The 23,744-nt window shown below is 40.7% G+C and overlaps 2 protein-coding genes and 1 long non-coding RNA gene across 3 annotated transcripts; 2 read left to right on the top strand and 1 right to left on the bottom strand.

The window, feature by feature from the left end:
- Positions 1-2,818: 2,818 nt before the first annotated feature.
- Positions 2,819-5,856, bottom strand: LOC123624716. The gene is made up of 3 exons (XR_006730186.1): positions 5,651-5,856; positions 3,543-3,622; positions 2,819-3,013 (listed from the first exon to the last, which is right to left on the bottom strand). It is a non-coding gene; the product is annotated as an uncharacterized LOC123624716 (long non-coding RNA).
- Positions 5,857-5,948: 92 nt separating this feature from the next.
- Positions 5,949-8,126, top strand: LOC123624714 (growth-regulated protein homolog gamma-like). Its single transcript, XM_045532811.1, has 4 exons — positions 5,949-6,239; positions 6,345-6,468; positions 6,604-6,687; positions 7,472-8,126. The coding sequence occupies exons 1-4, from the start codon at positions 5,963-5,965 to the stop codon at positions 7,485-7,487; spliced, it is 501 nt and encodes a 166-aa protein (XP_045388767.1). The 5' UTR covers positions 5,949-5,962; the 3' UTR covers positions 7,488-8,126.
- A 12,397-nt stretch (positions 8,127-20,523) lies between these two features.
- On the top strand, positions 20,524-22,625 carry LOC123624715 (growth-regulated protein homolog gamma-like). The gene is made up of 4 exons (XM_045532812.1): positions 20,524-20,709; positions 20,814-20,937; positions 21,072-21,155; positions 21,959-22,625. The coding sequence occupies exons 1-4, from the start codon at positions 20,604-20,606 to the stop codon at positions 21,972-21,974; spliced, it is 330 nt and encodes a 109-aa protein (XP_045388768.1). The 5' UTR covers positions 20,524-20,603; the 3' UTR covers positions 21,975-22,625.
- The last annotated feature ends 1,119 nt before the right edge of the window (positions 22,626-23,744 follow it).

Genomic DNA, 23,744 nt, shown 5'->3' with positions numbered 1-23,744 from the left:
AACCTAATCTGATCTAAAGAAAGTAATATAAATTTTCTTGCACATTCAATTTTATGGAGCAAAATTCAGACCCATCACCCAATGTTTGTTTCTTTTAACTTTTTGGTTTTTTTTTTTTCTTTTTTGAGACAGAGTCTCACTCTGTCGCCTGGACTAGAGTGCCGTGGTGTCAGCTACCTCACAGCAAACTCAAACTCCTGGGCTCAAGCAATCCTCCTGCCTCAGCCTCCCGAGTAGCTGGGACTACAGGCATGCACCACCACACCTGGCTAATTTTTATTATTTTTAGTAGAGACGGGGTCTCGCTCTTGCTCAGGCTGGTCTCAAACTCCTGAGCTCAAGCTATACTCCCACCTCAGCCTCCCAGAGGGCTAGGATTACAGGCATGAGCCACCGTGCTTGGCCTACCACCCAATGTTAGAAGGTTCAAGGAAGTGATGTGAAGGAAAGCAGAGATTGGACTTTTATAAGAGAATGTTGAGAACTCAAAATTTAAATTTAGTCATTGACTTTGCTTTTGTTCCAAGTCTAATTGTCACAGGCATGTAATAAAGCTAGCAGTCCGTATCTCACAAAGCTTTGCCTATTTTCCATCTATTTTTATGATGGATATTTATGCAAGATAGAGAAAAAAATGACTACAAAGATGTGACAGAAAAGGATTCCACCACAGATAAATATATTATTCAAAAATTCCTCTGTAGTCCAAAGATTTTGTATTTGTATCCAATGAACAACTTATGTATGATATTGAATTTAACAAAATTCTGCAATGGAAACAGAGAATGTGGTTATTTTTGTTAGCTTATGGGATTCATCTTTGTCCTGATTCAAAGAACACTTCAGGCTCAAAGGTAGAGTTCTCAGAAGAGTATTGCCTCCGTGGTGGGGGTCAAATTAATCCAAGCCTTAAGGGTATCATGGATCCACAGTTAGAAAGCTTAGAAACAATCCTAGAAAGGATCAAACTGATAGCAGGTAACCTAACTGCTGCATCCTAAGTTTTACTCCTACATTGTACCTTCAATAGCACAAGAGTTATCTTGTTAAAATATAAATACAACCATGTCACTCATTTATGTCTAAATAAAGTTTCTCTTTTGCCTACAGTGTAAGATCCAAAATTCTTAGTATGGCAGATGCCTTGGTTTCCTAATCTGTGAAATGGGTATATTCTGAGTATCTATTTCTTGGGTTACTGTAAGGAGATTTTACACATGCACACGCATACATACACACGTGTGTGAACAATCTCAGCCCTGTTTCAGAAGTGAAAAATAGACAAAATTGTATGTTTTTATTATATGTTAGTGATTATTAATAATTATAATTGTCATGTTGGTGTTATTGTTATTTTTGTGCTTTCATTGACAGTCTGGTGGGTTAGTAAGACATTTAGCAAAAACATTTTAGTGAAAATAAGCAAAGAATGTTGAAATTAAAATACAAGTACTTCAATTGATTTTTCAAAAAATTAACACACTAGGAAGTGGGGTGCCAGTGGAAAGGTATTACGGTTTCCCTTTTTTTTTAATTAATAATTTTCCTTTTGCACCCACCATGAGCAACATTCTTAGTTCAGGGTAATAATTAGTAAGTGTGGCCCAACTGACCAAAGGACCAGAACAAATTTTGCTAAGTCAACCAATGCTGGTGCCATGTTAATCTTTTAACTCTGCTGAGAACACTGTTAAGCTGCGGCCCTTATCAGCAAGAGCATCGAAGCTGGCATTCCTTCCAGGAAAAGCTCAGATTGCACAGCAATTTACTGTAGCTCTCTGTTGCGCAAACTTTCAGTGGCTGGTGAAATTAAAATGAAATGTGCTTCAACTTTTTTTTTCCGACTGATAATTTTTAGCAGGTAGTGTCTATAAACTAGGAACTTATGATATAGGCACAGCCTTGATCAATATAACAAAACCATCGATGGGATATTTTTATTCCTGGAAGTTCTTTTTTGTATCTTGTATAGCAAGCATTTAGTTTTACACAGTTACTCATGTGTATGCGATACAAAAGTATCGCCCAGAATAACACTTAAGCTAAAAGTATGTGATGTATTATGACATTTAAAAAAAAAATCTATCCTATTTTATTTTATTCCATTATATTTTCAAATACTGGTTACAAACCAGTAAATTGATTTACTGACCCACAAGTGGATCATGACTTGTAGTTTAAAAGTATTGCTCTAATCTCTTGATGACAGAACTGGGCTTTAACAGTTCATGGTGGCGTCTACCTTCTTATTAGTACCATCCAAGATACTCTGAGAGCCACTAGAGGTAAAATGCTCAGACCAGTTAGAGGCTTCACATACCCTATCATCTGCCTTCAATCTTAATACCAGATCCTGACCTAGTGCTGGGAGTCTCTGGAGACTTCATGGGGTGAAGCATTTGGGACTGATGGCACAAGAAGCAGGAAGGTTTCTGGGCTGTTGGGACCCTGAGGGATACCCCTTGTCATCACCTCTACATTTCCATTTGGTTCCTAGGACAAACTGGATTGAAAATTTTTAAAAAATGCATTGTTTTCAAGGAAGGCTGAAAAAAAAAACTAAAATATATTCCATAGACTTAATTAAGATTATTTTATCTGGTTTCTTCTTCCCTAATTGCTTCTTCTTTTGTCTAGAGAAAGAATGGCTTTAAGCCAATGGGCTTCTGAGTCAGTCTTGGGTTTGATTTTAATTCTACCTGTAAGATTTTGTATGACAGTTTCTTTTTCTATAAAATAAGAATCATGATACCAACCTCTTCGCATTCGTGAAATTATTAAAAATGACATTATACTGAAAAACTCAGGTACTGCATCTGATCCAGAATTGGAAACTAATAAATGTTACTTTCCGTCGCTTCCCTTGGTGCATTCTTTCCAGAGCATATATTCCATCAGCAGTGGTCATAGTCTCCGAACTAGCAAGGAACCCACTAGGAAACCACAGACAAGCACCTTACAGACAAGAATTTTTCCTCAGCAGGACCACAACTCAAAGCTGGGATGCTACAGCCTGTAAAGAAAAATATATCACAATAAACATAAACCACATTTTTCAAAACAATCAAATAAAAGCCCAGTAAAACATGTCAACCCCTATCTTCATAATACTATGAAGAATTCAAAGGATCTAGTAATGGAAAGGCTGTCTCAACTCTTTCTTTGGTGAAAAAAAGTTAGAAGAAATAAACAGTATGTAACCATGCCAACTATTTCTTCACCAAGTCAGACACAACAAGGGGATTGTACCACTGTCCAGTTTTGTGTAAGTGGCAGCAAACTTTGAAAGCAAAGAAGTCACTAAGCATAAATAAGAGTTAGAACTAACAAGTCTTAATTATCAATGGTGTTGGCTAATCTGTCTTCTAGTCTGTAATTCAAAGCATGGTATCTCAACCCCCATCAGTTCTATCTCTAAAATCTGTTGTAATTATTTGTTTATCTTTCCAATCTGTTTCTCTATAGGAGCAAACTTTATGCTAGGAGTGATGTCAGCGAAGTCCTCAAGGTAAGTCAGGGTAAAGTAGAGCCATACCACTTACCAAGTCGCAAGAATGTCAGTACTCAGCAAAGAGCAGCCATGATGAGATTTTGCAGGTATATGAGATTGTACTAGTTAAATCTGCAAGACACAATAAGAATTACAGGGTAGAACGGAATTTAGTAAGCTGAGCTTCTGTTTTAGAGATAACTACATTGGGTTAAACAATTGCATGGGTTTACAACACATGCACATAAGATTGGCATCAGCACTTGTTAAAAGCAGAAGGAATTTGTTTGTTATAGTAGGTTTCATAACACTGGTGTTCTCAACAATTTCAAAAACTTAGTATGGGGCTTTCACAAATTAAATCACAGAACGTGATGTATTTGGAAAGAGGAAAAAAAAACTACTTCCTTTCTGAAAGGAAAATAGAATAATTTTTATTAAACCAGTTCTAGGAGTCATGGAGACAATTCTATACATAATGGGCTGATTCTTGATATGTCTTATCTTTTGGGGGGCTGTTACTATAGATAAATCAAAATTTTACTCTTCCTTAGTATTTACTCATGTCAATCCTTTGGGATGGGCCTGACAACCATTATAAGCTAATATTTTCTATTGTTCTTTAGTTGCAAGAAATAAAGGATAAATTTGGACAGCCAGATGTTAATGCCCAAGGCAGGGAGATAGTCATTTCTTGGATTGCTTAAACAAAAAACACTTATTTCACTGTTCTTGAGGCTGGGAAATCCAAGATTAAGGTGCTGGCAGATTCCATGTCTGGTGCAGGCACTCCTCCTAGTTTGCAGATGAGCATCTTTTTGCTGTGCCCTCAAAATAGAGAGAGAGTGACAGGACTCTGATCTTTTCTTATAAGGGCACTTATTAATCCATCATGGGGGCCCTACCCACATGACTTCATTTAAACCTAATTAATTACCTCCCAAAGACCCCACCTCCCCTAATATCACATTGGAGGCCAGGGCTTCCATATAGAAATCTGAGTGGGACACATTCAGTCCGTTACAATAAGACTGTAAAACACTACCTCTATTTTGTTTATTTAACAAATATCTGTATAACATTTAATATGTGCCGATGTTTTACAAATGTGAACACATTTTAGACTCGTAACAACCCTGTGCGGTAGGCACTATTATAAGCTCTTTTACAGAGGAAAAGCATGAATACATAGAGGTTAGATCAACTGCCAGTGATCATGGCGCAAGTAAGTGGTATAGCTGAGGTTTCAGCCCTCACGGCCTTGCCAAGCTATTTCTAGAGCTCTACATCCGGCTAACACCCTGTTCCTGAGGCAGACCAGCTGTGGCTTCCCCGCCCTCCTCACAGCAGTGGCAGAGTGTCCTACATATCCCAGAGGTCTGTATGCACCCTGGAGAATCAACTTAGAACATGCAGTTTAATTTAAAAGGGAGCGGGGGCACAGGGGGAGGCATTGAAATTGCTGGTGAAAAGTCAGTTACCTAGAGAGAAGGCATCAGCTAAACAGACTTGATAGCTTTATTGGCATTCTTATAGACTAAAAGTAGGTTGACAGTTATTTCTTGAGATGGAATCAAGCCCAGGATGCAGGTAAATACAGATGACATGAAAAGGCATTAAATTAGAAATCTAGTGTTTACATAGCAAAGACACATCTGTTTACACTTAGACAAGTAAACAGGCAAAATCACATTTAGTACTTCCCTTCTGGTGTCTAAGAACTTTTCCGTCCAGGGACAGTACTAGAATAGGTGGATCTCATGAGCTCAGCACGTCCCTTCACGGCTCCCCAGTAACTTTCACCAGTCAAAACACAGCCTCCCATACAACAAAAAGGTGATGCTCCCGGAATTTCTAAAGTGTGAGGAGTTCCAAGATTTCAAAGAGAGGAAGGATGGGAGATGACAGCGCTGTATCCTAAAATCAGCATTGAAGTAAACTGTGACAATGGTCTGCTGCCCACCCCACCCCCACCCTCTGCTGCAGAAGAACACAGCACACCTGTGTTTGAGATAATAAAACATCAGGAACAAGACAAAGGTTCTTACAGGTATTCTGAGATGGCGGATGTCTTTTTAAAGAGTTTATTTCAGAGATGAATGAAATTGGCAAAACACAAGTCAAAGAGGGGAGCTAGACCAGACAGGTTGCCATTCCCACCTTAACTCTTCCAATGCCAGTAACTGCAATGACTCCCAGAGCAGTAACTCTTTCCTGAAAAGATGTAGCCCAGTCCCTGCATGGCCCAGCGCCTGCCCCCTGAGGTCACCCGGCGCCCGCAGTCCCCGCCTCCGGCGGTCACTCCAGCGAGGCCAGCAACTCACTGCTTATCTGGGAATCTGGGACAGAAAACAAATATTCCAGAGTCCCAGGGTACACGGGAGCTAAGCGGGAGGGCGAGGCAGGGGCTTCAGCGGCGGGTCCCCTCCCACTGTCCCCAGGGGCGGGGCCGGCGCCTTCCCGACTCAGAGAATGACCTGGAGTCCGGGAATTTCCCTGGCCCGGGGATTCCGGGCTTTCCCGCCCCAACCGTGCATAAAAGGGGTGCGCCGGCCTCGGGAGCCACAGACCCGCACCTCGGGAGGCACAGACAGCACCGCAAGCCCCTCGCGCCGATCTCCACCGCACGCACCGCCGCCCTCCCGCCGAGCCATGACCCAAGTCGCCCGTGTGGCCCCCGCCGCCCCCCGGCTGCTGCCGGCCGCGCTGCTGCTCCTGCTCCTGGTCGCCGCCGGCCAGCGCGCAGCAGGTGGGACCCGCGCCCCGGGACCCCCACCCCTGGGGCGGGATCAGAGCTTTGGGGGGGTCGCCCATCCGGGGACAGCCCCGCTAACCCAGTCTCTTCTCCCCGCAGGGGCGCCCGTGGTCGCTGAACTGCGCTGCCAGTGCCTGCAGACCCTGCAGGGAATTCACCTCAAGAACATCCAAAGTGTGAAGGTGACGCCCCCGGGACCCCACTGCGCCCAGACTGAAGTCATGTAAGTGCCGCCCCGCGCTGCTGCCGCCGCTGCCGGGTGCGCCCGCCCCTCCCTCCCGCTGCCCCGCGCCCCGCTGTCCCGCCCTGACCCCCCGCCCGACCTCCTGCATCATGGGACCCCCCCTTCTCTCTGCAGAGCCCAGCTCAAGAGTGGGCAGGAAGCCTGTCTCAACCCTGCAGCCCCCATGGTTAAGAAAATCATCGATAAGATGCTCAACAAGTGAGTTACGGTTTTATTTAAACATGGGGCTGGACTTGGTCAGAAATAACTGGCTTCTGCCCACTGGGTTATATCAGGAAGGGAAACCCAGGGGTTAGCTGGAGGACTGAAACACGTTATTATTTTCACGATGAAATATGCCATTAAGGTTATTAATATGGTGCCAGAGGATATTTCAGCGTCCTCCAGTCCCCCCACCCACCCCCTGTTCAAATGAGTGAGGGTCCATGTGTGTTCCTTGAAGATTAAGTGATTTGGCTAATGATGCTAAAATGCTTACTACTTATTAAGGAACTTCATTCTCTCCTGGGCTAAAAAGTGGAACCTGTAGTTTGGGGCATTTTGGGCTCTAAGTCTTCCTGTTGAAGATCAGGGACATTGCAGTGAGACCCACCCGAGCTCACTGCTAGAATCCCTGTGAACATTGTTTAATCTCTTTGAGTTGCAGCCAAATTATTAATAGCTATTTCCTAGCGTGGTGTGTGGCTTCAGTGAGGTCTAGCATGTAAATTTTAACAAAATGGGACACACCATCAGAAAGCAGTACATTTTGGCTCCTTCAAACCAAGAAGGTAGTTGCATCCGCAGCGCCCTTGTTCCTCAATACAGAGCATTCAGGAGCCCGCGTTTTTGGCTACACAGGGCAGTGGGTACAGCCAGATGTCCCCTGAGTGGAGGGCTGGGCAGGAGTCTGCAGGCAGAAATCCCTCCAAGCCTCAGGGCCAGAGTAAGTGAAGAGCAGCCTTCCTGAGCCCCTGTAACAGGAACCCTTTTCTCATCCTAGGGGCAGCAGCAACTGACCTGGAGAGAAGTAAGCAGCTCAGCAGCTCATTGGTGGTGGAGGTTCCTGCAGGCCAATCCCTGCCCTTCCAAGAGCTGAAAATGAAATGAGAACAGCTGGTTTCTGGATCACCTGCAAAGCACTTAATATGTTTGAGTAATTCCTATGAGAGTTCTATTTATTTATGTATTTATTTATTTTTCAAAGCTTGTATTTTAATATTTTACATGATTTTATTTAAAACTGTGACTGTGTTTCATCAAACATAGCTCAGTCCTGATAATTAATGTGAAAATGATGGGTTTGTGAAGTCTTATTAAACTAATATTTAGCGGGAGGCCATCCAGTGTCAGCCACTGTGCTAGGTGGGGTGGGAAGCAATTAGTGACATCAATGTTAGGGTAAGGGAATGCGTGTGCATGTCTATTTTTGTACTTTTAAAGGAATGTCAGTTTTTATTTATTGAAATTATCCCATGTTATATAGTCAACATGTTTATGTTGAAGCTTCCCTTGGACATTTTATGTCTTCCTTGTAGGGCATACTGCCTTGTTTAATGTTCATTATGCAATGTGTCTCTTTGCCTTGTAACTGAGAAGTTACAGTTACTCTTACGTTTTTATAAATGACGTGAAAATGAAATTTTTTAAAAAAAGAACGTGCGTGGGTTTTGTTTGATTTTTTTTTTTTTTTGACGTTTCCTTCCTCGTAGGTGCCCAAGTTGTGGTACTGTTAGATTGGGGTTTATATCTTATTCTGTGCCTGCTGCTGGCTGGCACTTTTCCTTATATTTTTCTTACTAAAAAAGATTAGTTAATGCTCTAAGAAAGTACACAAACACACTTCCCCCAATACCTTGATAATTCTAGTTTATATAAAATATTAGTTTTTCACACAGATCAATTTGTCATTCAGATTAGTTCTTTACAAACTTAAGAATTTTATGAACATTTTAACAAGAGCCCCTACTAAATACATCGGTAAGTGGTTTTTCAAGCAATTATGCAATTGTTTACCTTTTAATGAGGGTCAGGAGCAAATGATGGAAAAGTGGATTCTTCCTTAGAACTCAAAAAGTATGTGCTTTTTAAAATAATAGTAATAATTACCTACAGTGATAAATATATGATGACAGTAACACAAAGGACAGGGAGATAAATGAATATACATTTCTCTTCAATTGTTAGAGAAAGTGTTAAGGAAAATTGTAATGTATTGAGAACATATGTTATAACTTATAGGGCATCTATTAAAAAGGAAAATGCAAGATTTTGGTCTTCACAATCTGAAAAGGACATAAAATGGAATAAAGGAAAATACCTGAATAATACAAAAGAAGACAGGTATTGAAGAATAAAGATAACACAGAAAATGGGACAGGGAGAAGTGAAAAATCTTGAACTTCTGGTCTCAAAGACTTCTCCTGCCTCAGCCTCCCAAAATGCTGGGATTATAGGCATGAGCCACCATGCCCAGCCAAGAAATGAAGAATCTTTATAAAAGAATTCCTAATAGTATGAGTACAGTCTTTGCCTTCCTGAAGGTAAAGCTTAATTCCTCTCCCCACATTAGTGTGGGCTAGACTTAGTGACTTATTTTAAATGACTATCAAAAAGGAAAAATAAAAGCTATATATGGAGAAATTTGGCAGACACAGTTTTACCCAAATGATCAAAATTATCATCACCACTTATGGTATGTGAATATTATGCACCCCTGATAGAATGTGATGGGAAGGGCACCTCAGCTCCATTTATGTTCTTTGACAAAATACCAAACTCCAGAATAATCGTGAGTAGGACATCATACAAATCCAAATTGAGGGACATTGTACAAAATGCCTAACAAGTAATCTTCAAAACTGTAAAGGTCATGAGAAACAAGACAAACTAAGAAACTGTCACAGATCAGAGAAGACAAAGGAGACATGAGGACTAAATGCGATGTGGTATACTTGCTTGGATCCGGGAATGGAAAAAAGGAATAACTGTAAAACTGGGGAAATCTGAGAAAAGGCTAGAGTTTAGTTAGTAACAATGTATCCATGTTAATTTTCTAGTTTGGAGAAATGTACTGCAATTAAGTAAGATGTCAAAATTTAGTACTCTCTGTATTATTTATATAAATTTTTTGTAAATGTAAAATTCTAAATTAAAAAGTTTATTTTTAAAAAGACAGGGCAAATAGAATAGCAAGATAGTCGACAAATACCATATATTAAAAATTATAGTAAATTTAAATGGAAGAAGTATTCCTATTAAAAGTCCAATCACCAGATTGTATAAATATTAATTAGACTTTTATGCTTCTTAAAAGAGACATAATTTAAATTATAGCTAGATAGAAGGAATAAGTTCTAGTGTTCTATACCATTGTATGACAACTATAGTTAACAATAATATTCTATAAATTTCAAACAGCTAGAAGGAGGCCATTGAATCTTCTTAACACAAAAAAATGATAAATGTTTGATACGATGGATATACTAGTACCCTGATTTGATCACTATACATTATATGTGTGCAAATATCACTGCATATGCCATACATAAGTATAATTATTCTATGTCAATTGAAAAGATGAAATAAGAAAAGTAAAAAAAAAAAGGGGCCCCAGATAGCTTGAAATTTAAAGAATTGCAAGTGTCATATCATGTAAAAACTAAGTGAAAGATACCTGACAGGAATACATTATTATATTGATTAGTTATTAATAATGACTAACATGATTAATATAAATTATTAGTATATTTATTAATAATTTATTATATAAGGCCTAAATAATATATTATGCCTTAAGGAAGAAGTGGTCTTAAAGATAAATAAGGCTGAGTCAAAATAAAAAGGAGCAAAACAAGTCTGCAAGACAGAAAATAATCCTGTTTTACGAACTTAATATATTACCAAAAAAAGCAAAATGGAGAGACAAAAGAGCAATAGACAAATACATAATCATAGTTAAAGATTCTAACAAACTCTTTCAATACTCAATATGCAAAACAGGAAATATTCAGTAATAATATAGACGAGTGAAGCAACATAATCAACCAGCTTGGCCTGACTCACATATATAGACATTTTACCCAGCAATTGCATAAATCTCATTTGTTTTTCCAGTGCACAGGGAACATTTTATAACACAGATGCTATATGGACCATAAAGAATGTATCAACACATTGCAAAATTTTGAAAAGTTACAGAAGACATTTTCTGATCAAATTTTTAACAACAATTTCTAACTACCGTAGTTGAACTATACATCCATACCCTCTGAGTGATGTGTTTGCTGTGGTTTGTAACTCATCTCCCAACTTCCTAAATTTTACTTCCATAATACTAGAGTTGTCATGCTGTTTTCATGTCCGATATAGTCATCTAGTGTGACAAATATGTTTCCATGGAGATGTTTCCTCATTTCCTACATTTTTTTCCTGACGTATCCTTTAGTGATTTTGGCACTGTTGTATTTTTTAACTTACATGATACGGCCACAGTGTAATTTAATTACTCAATACTACTTCCACAAAAGTTTAAAAAACAATCTTAAGAAAATGTAAAGTTTATATTAGAATCAATTTTTTCAAAAAGCCTTGGAATAATGTCCAAATCTAATATATTAGATGGTGCTCAGTTTTAATTAATATAAATACAAATAATTAGAGATTATTGAAATCATCAAGATGTCCTCATTACAGTAAGAAAGGAAAAGACTAGCTATGTTGCAGAAGGAAGTATGCAAGTTTAGTATCAAAGAAATATTTCATGTTTCGAGTTTTAGCTTTACCGACTATTCATCTTTGCAAAATGATCACAGTCCCTTGTATGCTGTATGTGTCTAATAAATGTCTATTGAATTTAATATCCACCATCCTCATTTTCTGTACATACCTTGAACCTGTAAATTACCATGGCCTTCCCACCCTCCTTATGGTAAACAGTAATGAAAACCTCACACAAATCCACTTGATAAAACTTGTATTAGGTGTCCCCGTTGCTCCTAATAGCTTAGTTTATTATGGTATTTACCACCCTCTTCTAAATGCTACTATTTGCATATTATTCATCTCCCCTATTGCATTGAGAGTTAGAATGTAGAAGAGCATGTCTTAATCCACCGCCCATAATTTCATCTCTACATTACAAATGTTGAGAAAAATGATCAATAAAAATTCTTAAACAAATGAAGAAAGAAAGGAATTTATTACAATTCAGGTGGAAATGCCCTTCTGGTCAAAAAGATAAGCAGTATTTGGAGTCAGTAAGAAAAAACTAACTCAAATTGTCACAATGAAAACGGAAATTATTCCATTTTTCTCTGAAACTGATGAGTACATGAGATAAGGCTGGACCCTGGAGATCAATCATTCTCCCCAGCAATCAGTTCCACTCCAGGTCTGGCTGCTCTTCTCTGTGCTGGCTTTGTTTTAGGCAGGCTCTTCTCAAGCATTGGCAAAGCTCCAAGCTTCTGTTTTAACAGCTGTAACCAAACAAGAAACAAGGCCCTGTTTTTGCCACCATTTCCTGCCAAAATGGGCTTCAGAGAATTTCTCTGACTTGGCCAGGCTTAGGTCACTTGCCCACTCCTGAGCCTACTGGGGTCACCAGGGGTTGGACCCAGGCAGGAAGGTTTGGACAGTACTGCTTTGGGTAGTCAGCTCACTTGTGAGGCTTGGGAGTAGGGTCACCCTACCTGAATTACCCATAGTGGGAGGACAGAGAAGGTTTCCAAAGGAAAACCAGGTTTCTATTATCAGAAGGGGTAAGGAGCTCAAACCAGGTAGAAATGACAAATATACAAGAGACCAGACCAGGTGGATGATTTTAGTATTAGTAGGAGGCTGTCCAGAACTTTATTCTCCTTGGAACTTAAGAAAACAGAAAATACTTTGCTGTAATGATGTCCAAATCTAACTCAAAATATTGGCATAAGCAAATCCTCAGGGCAAATGGAGCATCAAAAAATTTACAATAGTAGCCAAAGGAATAAAACATTCGAAGTAGCCAGTGTCATATTTGTAGAATGAGCCATAACTTTATGCCTAAAACTTGTGTAATAAATAAACCTCAGTTGCTTACAAAATGAGGAACAGAAGGCGATTGACCATTGAATTATTGTGAAAGCTTTGACAGAAACCAAAGTTAGCAGCTTAGGGTAACAAATCGTATTAACATAACAATTACAATTAACGATGTTGCTATTGTAATTGTTCTGGGGCTCCAGGAACTACACCCATACGAGATGGTGAACTTAATCAATAAATTTATGTGTGATCTAACTACTTCATCAGCTGTTCCCCATCTTTCTTCCTCTCTTGGGACCCCCCTGTTGCCTGATACACAATATTGACATTAGGCCAATTAGTAACCCCACAATGGTCTATAATTGATCAAATAAGAGAAAGAGTCACATGTCTTTCACTTTAAATCAAAAGCTAGGAATGATTAAGCTTAGTGAGAAAGGCATATGGAAAGCCAAGGTTGGCAGAAAGCCGAGCCTCTTGCATCAAAGAGTTAGCCAAGATGTGAGAGCAAAGGAGAAAATTAAAGGTGCTGCTCCAGTGAACACACGAAGGATAAGAAAGCAAAACAATCTTTATTGCTGATAAGGAAAAAGTTTTAGTGGTCTGGATAGAAGATGAAATCAGGGACAACATTCCGTTAAGCCAAAGCCTAAGCCAGAGCAAGGCCCTAATTTTCTTCAATTCTGTGAAGAAAGAGAGAGGTGAAGAAGCTGCAGAAGAAAAGTTGGAAACCAGCAGAGGTTGGTTCATGAGGTTTAAGGAAAGAAGCCATCTCCATAACATAAAAGTTCAAGGAAGGTGAAGCAGCAAATCCTTATGCAGAAGCTGCATCAAATTATCCAAAAGATCCAGCTCAGACAAGTGATGAGGGGGCTACACTAAACAACAGATTTTCAGTGTGGACAAAACAGCCTTCTGTTGGAAGAAGATGCCATTTAGGACTTTAATAGCTAGAGAGATGAAGTCAATGCCTATCCTGAAAGCTTCATAGGACTGGCTGATTTTCTTATTAGGGGCTAATACAGTTATTGACATGACATTGAAACCAAGGTGAATTTATCATTTTGAAAATACTAGGGCCCTTAAGCATAATCCTGAATCTACTCTGGCGGTGCTCTATAATTGGAACAACAAAGCCTGAATGACAGCACATCTGTTTATAGCATGGTTTACTGAATGTTTTAAGCCCACTGTTGACGCCTATTGCTCAGAAAAAAGATTCCTGTTAAAATATTACTGCTCATCAACAATGCTTCTGGTCACCAAAGAGCTTTGATGGCAAAGTACAAGGAGATGAATGTTGTTTTCACACCTGCTAATACAGCATCCATTCTGCAGCACATGGATCAAAGAGTAATTTGAATTTTAAGTTTTATTATTTAAGAAATACATTTTGTGGGAGGGGATGGAGGTATGACTACATGGTGAGTGCCAGGCGCACTGTCTGGTGAATGGACACGCTTGAGGTTCTGACTCGGGGGGATGGGCGGGACATGGACAATGTATATAACCTGAACTTATGTACCCCCATGATGAGCTGAAATAAAAAATAAATAAAAAAATAAAAAGAAATACATTTTGTAAGGCTATATCCACCACAGATAGTGATTTCTCTGATGGATCTGGGCAAAGTCAATTAAAAACCTCAAAAGGGTTCATCATTCTAGATGCCATTAAGGACATTCATAATTCATGGGAGGAGGTCAAAATGTCAACATTAACAGGAGTTGGGAAGAAGTTGATTCGAACCCTTATGGATGACTTTGAAGGTTTTAAGACTTCAGTGGAGGAAGTAAATTAGGTGTAGTGAAAGTAGCAAGAGAACTAGAATTAGAAGATGAGACTGAATTGCTGGAATCTCATGAAATAACTTGAATGGATGAGGAGTTACTTCTTATGGATGAGCAAAGAAAATGATTTCTTGAAATGGAATCTACTCCTAGTGAAGATGCTGTGAACACTGTTGAAATGATAACAAAAGGTTTAGAATATTACAAGAACTTAGTTGATAAAGCAGCAGCTGGGTTTGAGAGGACTGACTTCAATTTTGAAATAAGTTCTACTGTGAGTAAAATGCTATCAAACAGGATTGCATGCTACAGAGAAATCATTTGTGAAAACAAGAATCAAATCGCTGGAGGCAAGAAAATCGACGTAATATAGAAGTGAAATGAGATTTGTGTCCATAAAACAAGGAAGTGGGATGAGATTTGTGATCTAGCACTTCGTGTATGTCAGAGGAACACATCTTTTTGCTGCATCGATGAGCAAAGGGTGCTAGTCATCATCTCTTGATGTTTATGACGCTTTTGGTGCTTGGAGAGACTGGAAACTGTAGACGCTATGAGCCCAGTGCAGCGGTCGCTCCCCACACTCCCAGCAACTCCAGAGGGACCACTAAGTCCTTACTTCATAGATGAATCAGCACTTTCTTACACCAAAAATGTGGTGCGCACGGATTAACTCAAGCTTTGGAAGTTCCAGAATTTCACAGAAGAAGGAAGTTAACTAGGATTACGACACTTTGTCCTAAATTAAACATTGAATGAGCTTTCAACACTGGTCATCCCTGACCCTTGTGGAAAGATACGACAAAAGGTGTGATTTATTTGTGCTGGCTAAATACACAAGGACAAGGCAAATGTTCTTAGGTGTAATCTGAGATAACAAATATATTTTGACAGAGTGTATCTGTGCAGAAGTAAATAAAATCTTTTGTCAGAAGGCATTTACATGTATATAAAAAATGGATAATGGTAGGCTGTCATGATGGAAAAAAAAATTGAAAAGTGGGTAGCCTGGCCCTTCCTTAATTCCTCCAACCCTGATAACTAATGTTCCTCAAGGTGCCTAAAGCCCCACTAATAACAGGTTTAATTTTTTTATTTTCAATTAGGAATATTATCGATACATATTTGTTGTACATATTTATGGGGTACATGTATTTTGATACAAGCATACAACATATAATGATCAAATCAGGGTAATTGGAATCCATTACCCCAAGCATTTATCATTTCTTTGTGTTAGGAATATTTCAATTCCACTCTTTTATTTATTTTGAAATATAAGACAAATTATTGTTACCTACCGTTGCCCTATTTTGCTACTGAACACAAGATCTTATTCCTTCTATCTAACCATATTTTGTACCCATTAAACATCCACTCTTATCCCTCCTCCCCACTACCCTTCTCCACCTCTGATAACCATCATTCTGTTCTCTATCTCTGAGTTCTTTTTTTTTTTTTAACCTCCCACATAATAGTGACAATTTAATTCCTGGCTTGTAAGTGGTAGATAAATGGTGAATTGATGAATGGATATATGCCTGACCAATAAAGTAAATAAAGCAATTTGTGTTGAAAGTTATCTCTAGTAAAAGTGAGAACGATAGATGGTGTTAGGCAAAACTATTTCACTGGCAAGAGAAAAGTAATTTAAACCATCTTCACAAAACAAAAAGAAATAAGTAAAACCTGTTCCAAATACAGAGAAGCATACATACATATATATGTACGTGTATGTGTGTGTGTGTGTATATGTATATTAGAGTCAGCTGTAGAACTTGGGTGTCCAAACAATGTGGTTAGAAATTTGTCCTCATTCCTGTCTTACCTGTGCTTTTTTCTGGACCAATTCATTTTCAGGCAGGTTGTCCCACCTGCAGAACTGCAGCATTGGCAGAACTCTAGGCCTCATTTTACTAGTTTAGCGACACTAGGGATAATTAAGAACCTCTTTTTCAACTGTTCCAGCATAAATTCTAGGGACTGTTTTTGATTAGTGGAGGCTGAAGTCAATTGCCTACCTTGGCATCAATCAGCAGTATTGTTCCTGTTGGTTTTAGCAGAGTGACAGGAAGGAATTGAAGGGTGTGTCATTCCCCCTGAACTCCATGGACTGAGAGCAGGTGGTGATCTAGGGCCACTTATCAAAGAAAAAAAAAAAAAAGGAAAGTGTTACGGAAAGGCTACAAGGCTGAATAAGAAGAATGAGGACAAGCACTTGGAGGAGGAAGGAAAGAGAGTTTGCTGACAAAGGAGGAAATATGGTAGATCTTCTCATCTCAAAATCCCATATTTCCGGAACATGAGCAGAACTACAGAGCTTTTAAAGGGAGGGTTCTGGGCTTCAGGCAATTGCTGTGGCTATTTTAATCCTCCCGTCTCTGCCAAAAACAAAGCCTGTGAACTCTGACAGCCTCCCACAGGGGGGGTGGCTGGCACATATGGGAGTTTTAATAAAAGACTTAACCTACCTCAGGGATGCAGGCCAGGCTGCGGCTCCCAAAAGAATGGGGGCAGTTTTTCAGGCCATTCTCTCTGTTACAAAACCATAGAAACCGTCTCTGGAAAGACTGAACATAGAGCCTGACCCTGACTCTGGCACATACTATGCCCTTAGACTGTGGGGGAGGGTGAATCCTGGAATTTGGTGCCATGTTCACACATTTTTGCTCTTCTCCCTTAGGAGCCAGAGTCATTACACCGGAAGAGATGCCTTTCGGGAAATAGTTACAGACATTGTGAGGGGACAAGTTCTTAAGGCAAACTGGGTAGAGCAGAGCTACACTGCCTGTTCTTGCCTGTGGGTCAGCATGGTTTGCTTCTTAGGATGGAGCCGTGCCTCAGTCCAGGCTGCCCCAGTAAAGGAGAACCTGAGTCACGGGCCTGCCGTGCAGGTCATCTATTTGGGGGAATGTTCCCAGTGTATAGGACTGAAGAATTATCATTAGCTCCTGTTCCTCATGGGAAAGGAATGTTCCATGGCAGTGAAGGGAAACTTTCCCTTTCCCCCCCGAAAGTTCGCTGAAAGATCAACTCACACTTAAGGCAGATTAACGAGAGGAAAAGGTTTATTTACCATGGGCATGGAGAGAATCACAGGGTGATTACCCCATATCCTGATGGGATCCAGATATTTTTATATATTCCTTTTAAGGGGTGGGGGAGATGAGAAATACAGGTAATTCTGTTCAGGGGCAATAAATGGTTGCTAAGGAGGTTGAATGGATGGGTTGAATGGATTGACTTATACATGATTCTCTTTGCAAATTAAATTAACCTGAGAGACAGGCATTATATCTAAAATGATTTGGGCCAGGTCTGCTTGCATTCTTGATTGTTGTCCCTGTGGTATATTGACATAACAGGGAGGGGAAAGGAAGTCCACTGTTCTTTTGATGGGTCAGCCCCGTTTCTGCAGACAAAGGGAAGGTCCCTACCAATGCCTGCTGATCTTGAAGGGCCTTCAAGTCAAAATATTCTTTATACCAAGGAGTTATATTTTGGTGTGAAATTTCCTGAGCTCTTTCAGCAGCAACAGAGAAACACTGGGCCAGAAAGTGACAGACACCTGATGCAGCTGAGGCAAAGAGCTGCCAGGTCACACCTTCAGGCAGCTGGTTGCCGTAGCAACGACTGGAGTAAAAAAACAGTGTCCTCAAAAATGTGACCATGCTGGATTTCACTGTCCATTCTGAAAGGTTACATAATGATTACCAGGCAAGTGGAATTCAACCAACAAAGCTTCCGTTTTTAAAAATTCTTCCATTTTTTTTTAAGGATCATTATTCACATAGGCTTAAAGAATGCATGGATATCTGGCATTCAAACCTTGAAAATTAATTGACTTGAAGAAACGCTTGTTCAGACAAGAGAATGAATGTGTTTATTGTTGCAGGCTACAGCATTCCATTGCTTCTACATTTTACATTTTGCTTTAGAGAGATCTCACGGATTCAAGTGGCAGATTAAGGAGAAAATAACAGCAAAAATAAACTTTCCTTTTTGCTTCATTTACAAAAACAAGTATTTTGATCAAGTCATTCCCAAGAGTCTAATTCTACATCAGCTACAAACATCGGTTGCTCCTTGGCACGCTTCCTTCTTTTGGCAGCTTCTGTGGCTAATTGGAGCTTTACTCTCTCAAGCGCTCTCATTACGTGAGTTTTGGGTTGGGTCTGGAGACCATTACAGCAACACTCTGTTTTTCCTCAGTTACAGGAACTAGATGAAAGATCTAGACACCATGATGAATGCTGAAGGAAATCTATGTAATCCTATGAGACAGGATGAAGTGTCCAAAATGAGGAAGCAGATATTTTGGATTTTCATGCTGAACAAATAGGTACTCAACAAAAATTCAATTTCCTTTCTAGAAAGCTAGCTGGTAAAGCATGAATGTGCATGCCTGTGATTCTGGTGGTGTTCTAAGTTAATTGAGAAAGAGAATCTTTTAAAAAAATAAAATTTTATTTTGTGATAATTTTATATTTATAACAACAAATTCACCCAGTCCCCTATAAGTAAACATTTTACATTACCATGGCATATTTGTCAAAGCGGGGACACCAACACTGGTATATTTCTTTTAACTATACTTCAAACTAAACTGGATTTCACCAGTTTTTCCATTAAGGTTCTCTTTCTATTTCAGGATGCAATCCAAAATATCACATTGCAGTTAGTTGTCACGTCTTCTTAATTTCCTCTGGACTGTGACAGTTACTTAGTCTTTCCTTATTTTTCATCCCTTTGACAGTTCAGAAGAGCAGTGCTCGGCTAGTTACTATTCTTCAAATTGGGTTTGAAGAATGTTCTTCTCATAATTAGATGGGGTTATACATTTTTGGAAACAAAATTAAAGAAGTATTCTTCTTATGCCCTTCTTATGACAGCACATCTGAGGGGTACCTGATATCCACATGACATCACACTGATGATGTCAATTTTCATTATTTGGTAGAGGGATAGTTTCTCCACGGCAAAGTTATATATTGTTTTTCAGTATTGGACGCTTTAACAAAAAGTCACAAGCATAGTCACAAGCATAAAATGCAGTTGCATGCTCTGTGGTTGGCTAGAAGCACAGTGTCTTACCTCTTGAGCTGGGCCGTACAGAGCCCTGTTGTGGAGACATTTGTCCCTGGGGAAGAGGACTTCCTTTTGAAGAAGCTCAGGAAATTTCACCACATATTATGGTTCCTTGGTATTGAATTAAAGGCCATTCAAGATCAAAAGGCACTGGAAGGGGCTTTCCCTCTATCTGCATAAACTGGACTGAGGATCAGAAGACTGAAGGGGCAATGGACTTGTCCTTCTCTCCCTATTAGCTCAATATATTACAGGAAACAAGATCAAGGATGCAACCAGACCTGGACCAAATCATTTAAACATAATACCTGTCTCCCAGGTTAATTTAATTTGCAAAGAGAATCATTTACAAGTCAATCTGTTTCCCCAATCCATTTATCCTCCCTCGCACCATTTGTTGCCCCTAAATATGTCAATGTTTGGAGCGAAAGGGCAACCAACACTGAATACCAGGCAGTTCTGTAGTAAATGGAATGTGGTATATATTCTCTAATCACACTTAGACTATCTTGTTTAGTTCTCCATTTGGTGGGAATTAGGAATCAGTGGCAAAAGTTGAATCCAGTGTTAGTTTCAGGGAAACCGAGGGCTATAACATGACCTCTTCTTTCATATCCTGAAACGTTGATTTCAGATGCATATCAACTATGAAAAACTCAACATTGGAGGGAGGATCTACAGATAGATAATAGGAATTATAGATAGAGGATAGCTGGCTCAGCAAAATCTAGCCTACACCCCGTCCCTCCGTAATGACAAGACTGATAGGAGACACAACTCTCTTCCTCTAAGGCTGTCTCGCCTCCCTGTCTTGGGTCTCCCGGGTCCGCCCCCAGCTCTTTCCTGTCCCCCACGCTGGAGTCACTGGGCCCCCCTAGCGCGCTCCGCGGCGGTAATGACAGCGCTGAGGGCGACTCACTGCCTCTCTACGGATTTGGGGAAAATAGTGAATATTCCAGAGGACACAGGAGCTAAGCGGGAGGACGAGGCAGGGGCGTCAGCGGCGGGTCCCCTCCGACTGCACCCCAGGGGCGGGGCCCGCGCCTTCCTTCCGGACTCGGAGAATGACCTGGAGCTCCGGGAATTTCCCTGGCCCGGGATTTCCCGTTCAAGCCGTGCATAAAAGGGGTTCGCCGATCTCGGGAGCCACAGACCCGCACCTCGGGAGGCACAGACAGCACCGCAAGCCCCTCGCGCCGATCTGCACCGCACGCACCGCCGCCCTCCCGCCGAGCCATGGCCCGTGTCGCCCGTGTCGCCCGTGTCGCCCCCGCCGCCCCCCGGCTGCTGCCGGCCGCGCTGCTGCTCCTGCTCCTGGTCGCCGCCGGCCAGCGCGCAGCAGGTGGGACCCGCGCCCCGGGACCCCCACCCCTGGGGCGGGATCGGGGCTTTGGGGGGTCGCCCATCCGGGGACAGCCCCGCTAACCCAGTCTCTTCTCCCCGCAGGGGCGCCCGTGGTCGCTGAACTGCGCTGCCAGTGCCTGCAGACCCTGCAGGGAATTCACTTCAAGAACATCCAAAGTGTGAAGGTGACGCCCCCGGGACCCCACTGTGCCGAAACCGAAGTCATGTAAGTGCCGCCCCGCGCTGCTGCCGCCGCTGCCGGGAGCGCCCGCCCCTCCCTCCCGCTGCCCCGCGCCCCGCTGTCCCGCCCTGACCCCCCGCCCGACCTCCTGCCTCATGGGACCCCCCTTCTCTCTGCAGAGCCCAGCTCAAGAGTGGGCAGGAAGCCTGTCTCAACCCTGCAGCCCCCATGGTTAAGAAAATCATCGATAAGATGCTCAACAAGTGAGTTACGGTTTTATTTGAACATGGGGCTGGACTTGGTCAGAAATAACTGGCTTCTGCCCACTGGGTTATATCAGGGAGGGAAACCCAGGGGTTAGCTGGAGGACTGAAACACGTTATTATTTTCACGATGAAATATGCCATTAAGGTTATTAATATGCTTTGGTGCCAGAGGATATTTCAGCGTCCTCCAGCCCCCACCCACCCCCTGTTCAAATGAGTGAGGGTCCATGTGTGTTCCTTGAAGATTAAGTGAGTTGACTAATGATGCTGAAGTGAACATACTTACTACCTATTAAGGGACCTCATTCCCTCCTGGGCTTTGGATCTGAAAAGTGGAACCTCTGGTTTTGAGCATCTTGGGCCTCTAAGACTTCTTGGGGAAGAGCAAGGACATTGCAGTGAGACCACCGAAGCTCAAGACTAGGATCCCTGTGACATTATTTAATATCTCTGAATTTCAGCAAAATAGGGTAGATAAAAGTAGCTCTTTCATAGCGTGCTGTGTGGCTTCAGTGAGGTCTAGCATGTAAATTTTAACAAAATGGGACAGACCATCAGTGAGCAATTTGACTCCTTCAAATCAAGAAGGTAGTTGCATCCGCAGCGCCCTCTTTCCTCAATACAGAGCATTCAGGAGCCCGAGTTTTTGGCTACACAGGGCAGTGGGTACAGCCAGATGTCCCCTGAGTGGAGGGCTGGGCAGGAGTCTGCAGGCAGAAATCCCTCCAAGCCTCAGGGCCAGAGTAAGTGAAGAGCAGCCTTCCTGAGCCCCTGTAACAGGAACCCTTTTCTCATCCTAGGGGCAGCAGCAACTGACCTGGAGAGAAGTAAGCAGCTCAGCAGCTCATTGGTGGTGGAGGTTCCTGCAGGGCAATCCCTGCCCTTCCAAGAGCTGAAAATGAAAAAGAGAACAGCTGGTTTCTGGGTCACATGCAAAGTGCTTAATATGTTTGAGTAATTCCTATGAGAGTTCTATTTATTTATGTATTTATTTATTTCTCAAAGCTTGTATTTTGTTATTTTACATGTTATTATTTAAAACTGTGACTGTGTTTCATAAAACACAGCTCAATCCTGATAATTATTTAATGTGAAGATGATGGATTTGCAATGTCTCATTAAACTAATATTCAGTGGGAGGCCATCCAGTGTCAGCCACTGTGCTAGGTGGGGTGGGAAGTGAGGCATCCAAGGAATTAGTGACATCAGTGTTAGGGTAAGGGAATGTGTGTGCATGTCTATTTTTGTACTTTTAAAAGAATGTCAGTTATTTATTAAAATGATCTCACATTATGTGGTCAACATGTTTATGTTGAAGCTTCCCTTGGACATTTTATGTCTTCCTTGTAGGGCATACTGCCTTGTTTAATGTTTGTTATGCAATGTTTCTCTGCCTTGGAAGAGAGAAGTTACATTTACTGTTACATTTTTACAATTGACATGAAAATAAACTGTGTTTTAAATACATACTTAGGTTTTGTTTGATTCTTTTTGTCCCTTTGGTCTTCCTGGTTGGCCAAGGTGTGATACAGTTAGACTGTGGGTTATTTCTTCTGGCTAGCACTTTCCCTACATTTCTCTCAACCAAAGATTAGTTGATGCTCTGAGAAAGTGTACACTTCCCCCGAAACAGCTTGATAACTCTAATTTTATATAAAATGTTGCTGCTTTTCACACAGACCAATTTGTTTTTCAAGATTAATTCTTTACAGTTTTTTGAATGTTATATATATTTTAACAAGGACCCCTACTAAATGCTTTTGGTAAGTGGTGTTTCAAACAATTATGCAGTTATCTTCCCTTTAATGATGTTGGGAGCAAAAGGTGGACAAGTGGATTCTTCCTCAGAACTCAAGAAATTTGTGCTATTTAAAAAAATAATAATGGTGATCTACTGAGATAAATACATATAGCAAAGTTAAATATTTATGATGAAAATAGCACAAAGGAAATGCTGGGCGATAAATAGATTTATAATATAACATGTTTCTTCAATTGTTAGAGAAAGTATTAAGGAAAATTGTAATATAGCAAGAATATATGTTGCAATTTGTAAGGCAACCACTGAAAAGAACAATGAGAAACTTTGGACTTAACCTGAAAAGGATATAAAATAGAATAAAAGAAAATACCTGAATAATCCAAAAGAAGACAGCAATGAAGGAATAAAGGAACAAAACAACAAATGTGACAGGGAGAAAAAGGATGAATCTTCTCTATAAAAAGAGTCCTAATAATAATAGTACAGTCTCTCCCTTCCTGAAGGTGAAGCTTAATTATGTTCCCCGAGTGGGAATTGGACTTAGTGACTTGCTTCCAAAGAAGAGTCTAGGAAACAGGAAAAATAAAAGCATTATATTGTAGAAATTTGGCAGACGCCACCTTAACCAAGTGATCAAAGTTATTATCACCAGTTATGGCGTGTGGATATTATGTACCGTCTGATAGAATGTGATGGGACGCGCACCTCAACTCCATTTATATCCTTCCACAAACTCCAAAACCCCAGACTAGTCAGGAGAAGGACATCATACAAATTCTAAAAGAGGGACATTCTATAAAATGCCTCTCAAGTATTCTTCAAAA

The sequence above is a fragment of the Lemur catta genome, chromosome 19, assembly GCF_020740605.2.
Source record: "Lemur catta isolate mLemCat1 chromosome 19, mLemCat1.pri, whole genome shotgun sequence".
NCBI classification, from domain to species: Eukaryota; Metazoa; Chordata; class Mammalia; order Primates; family Lemuridae; genus Lemur; species Lemur catta.
Note: the sequence above shows the minus strand (reverse complement) of the source record. Positions and strands in the feature narration are given on the sequence as shown.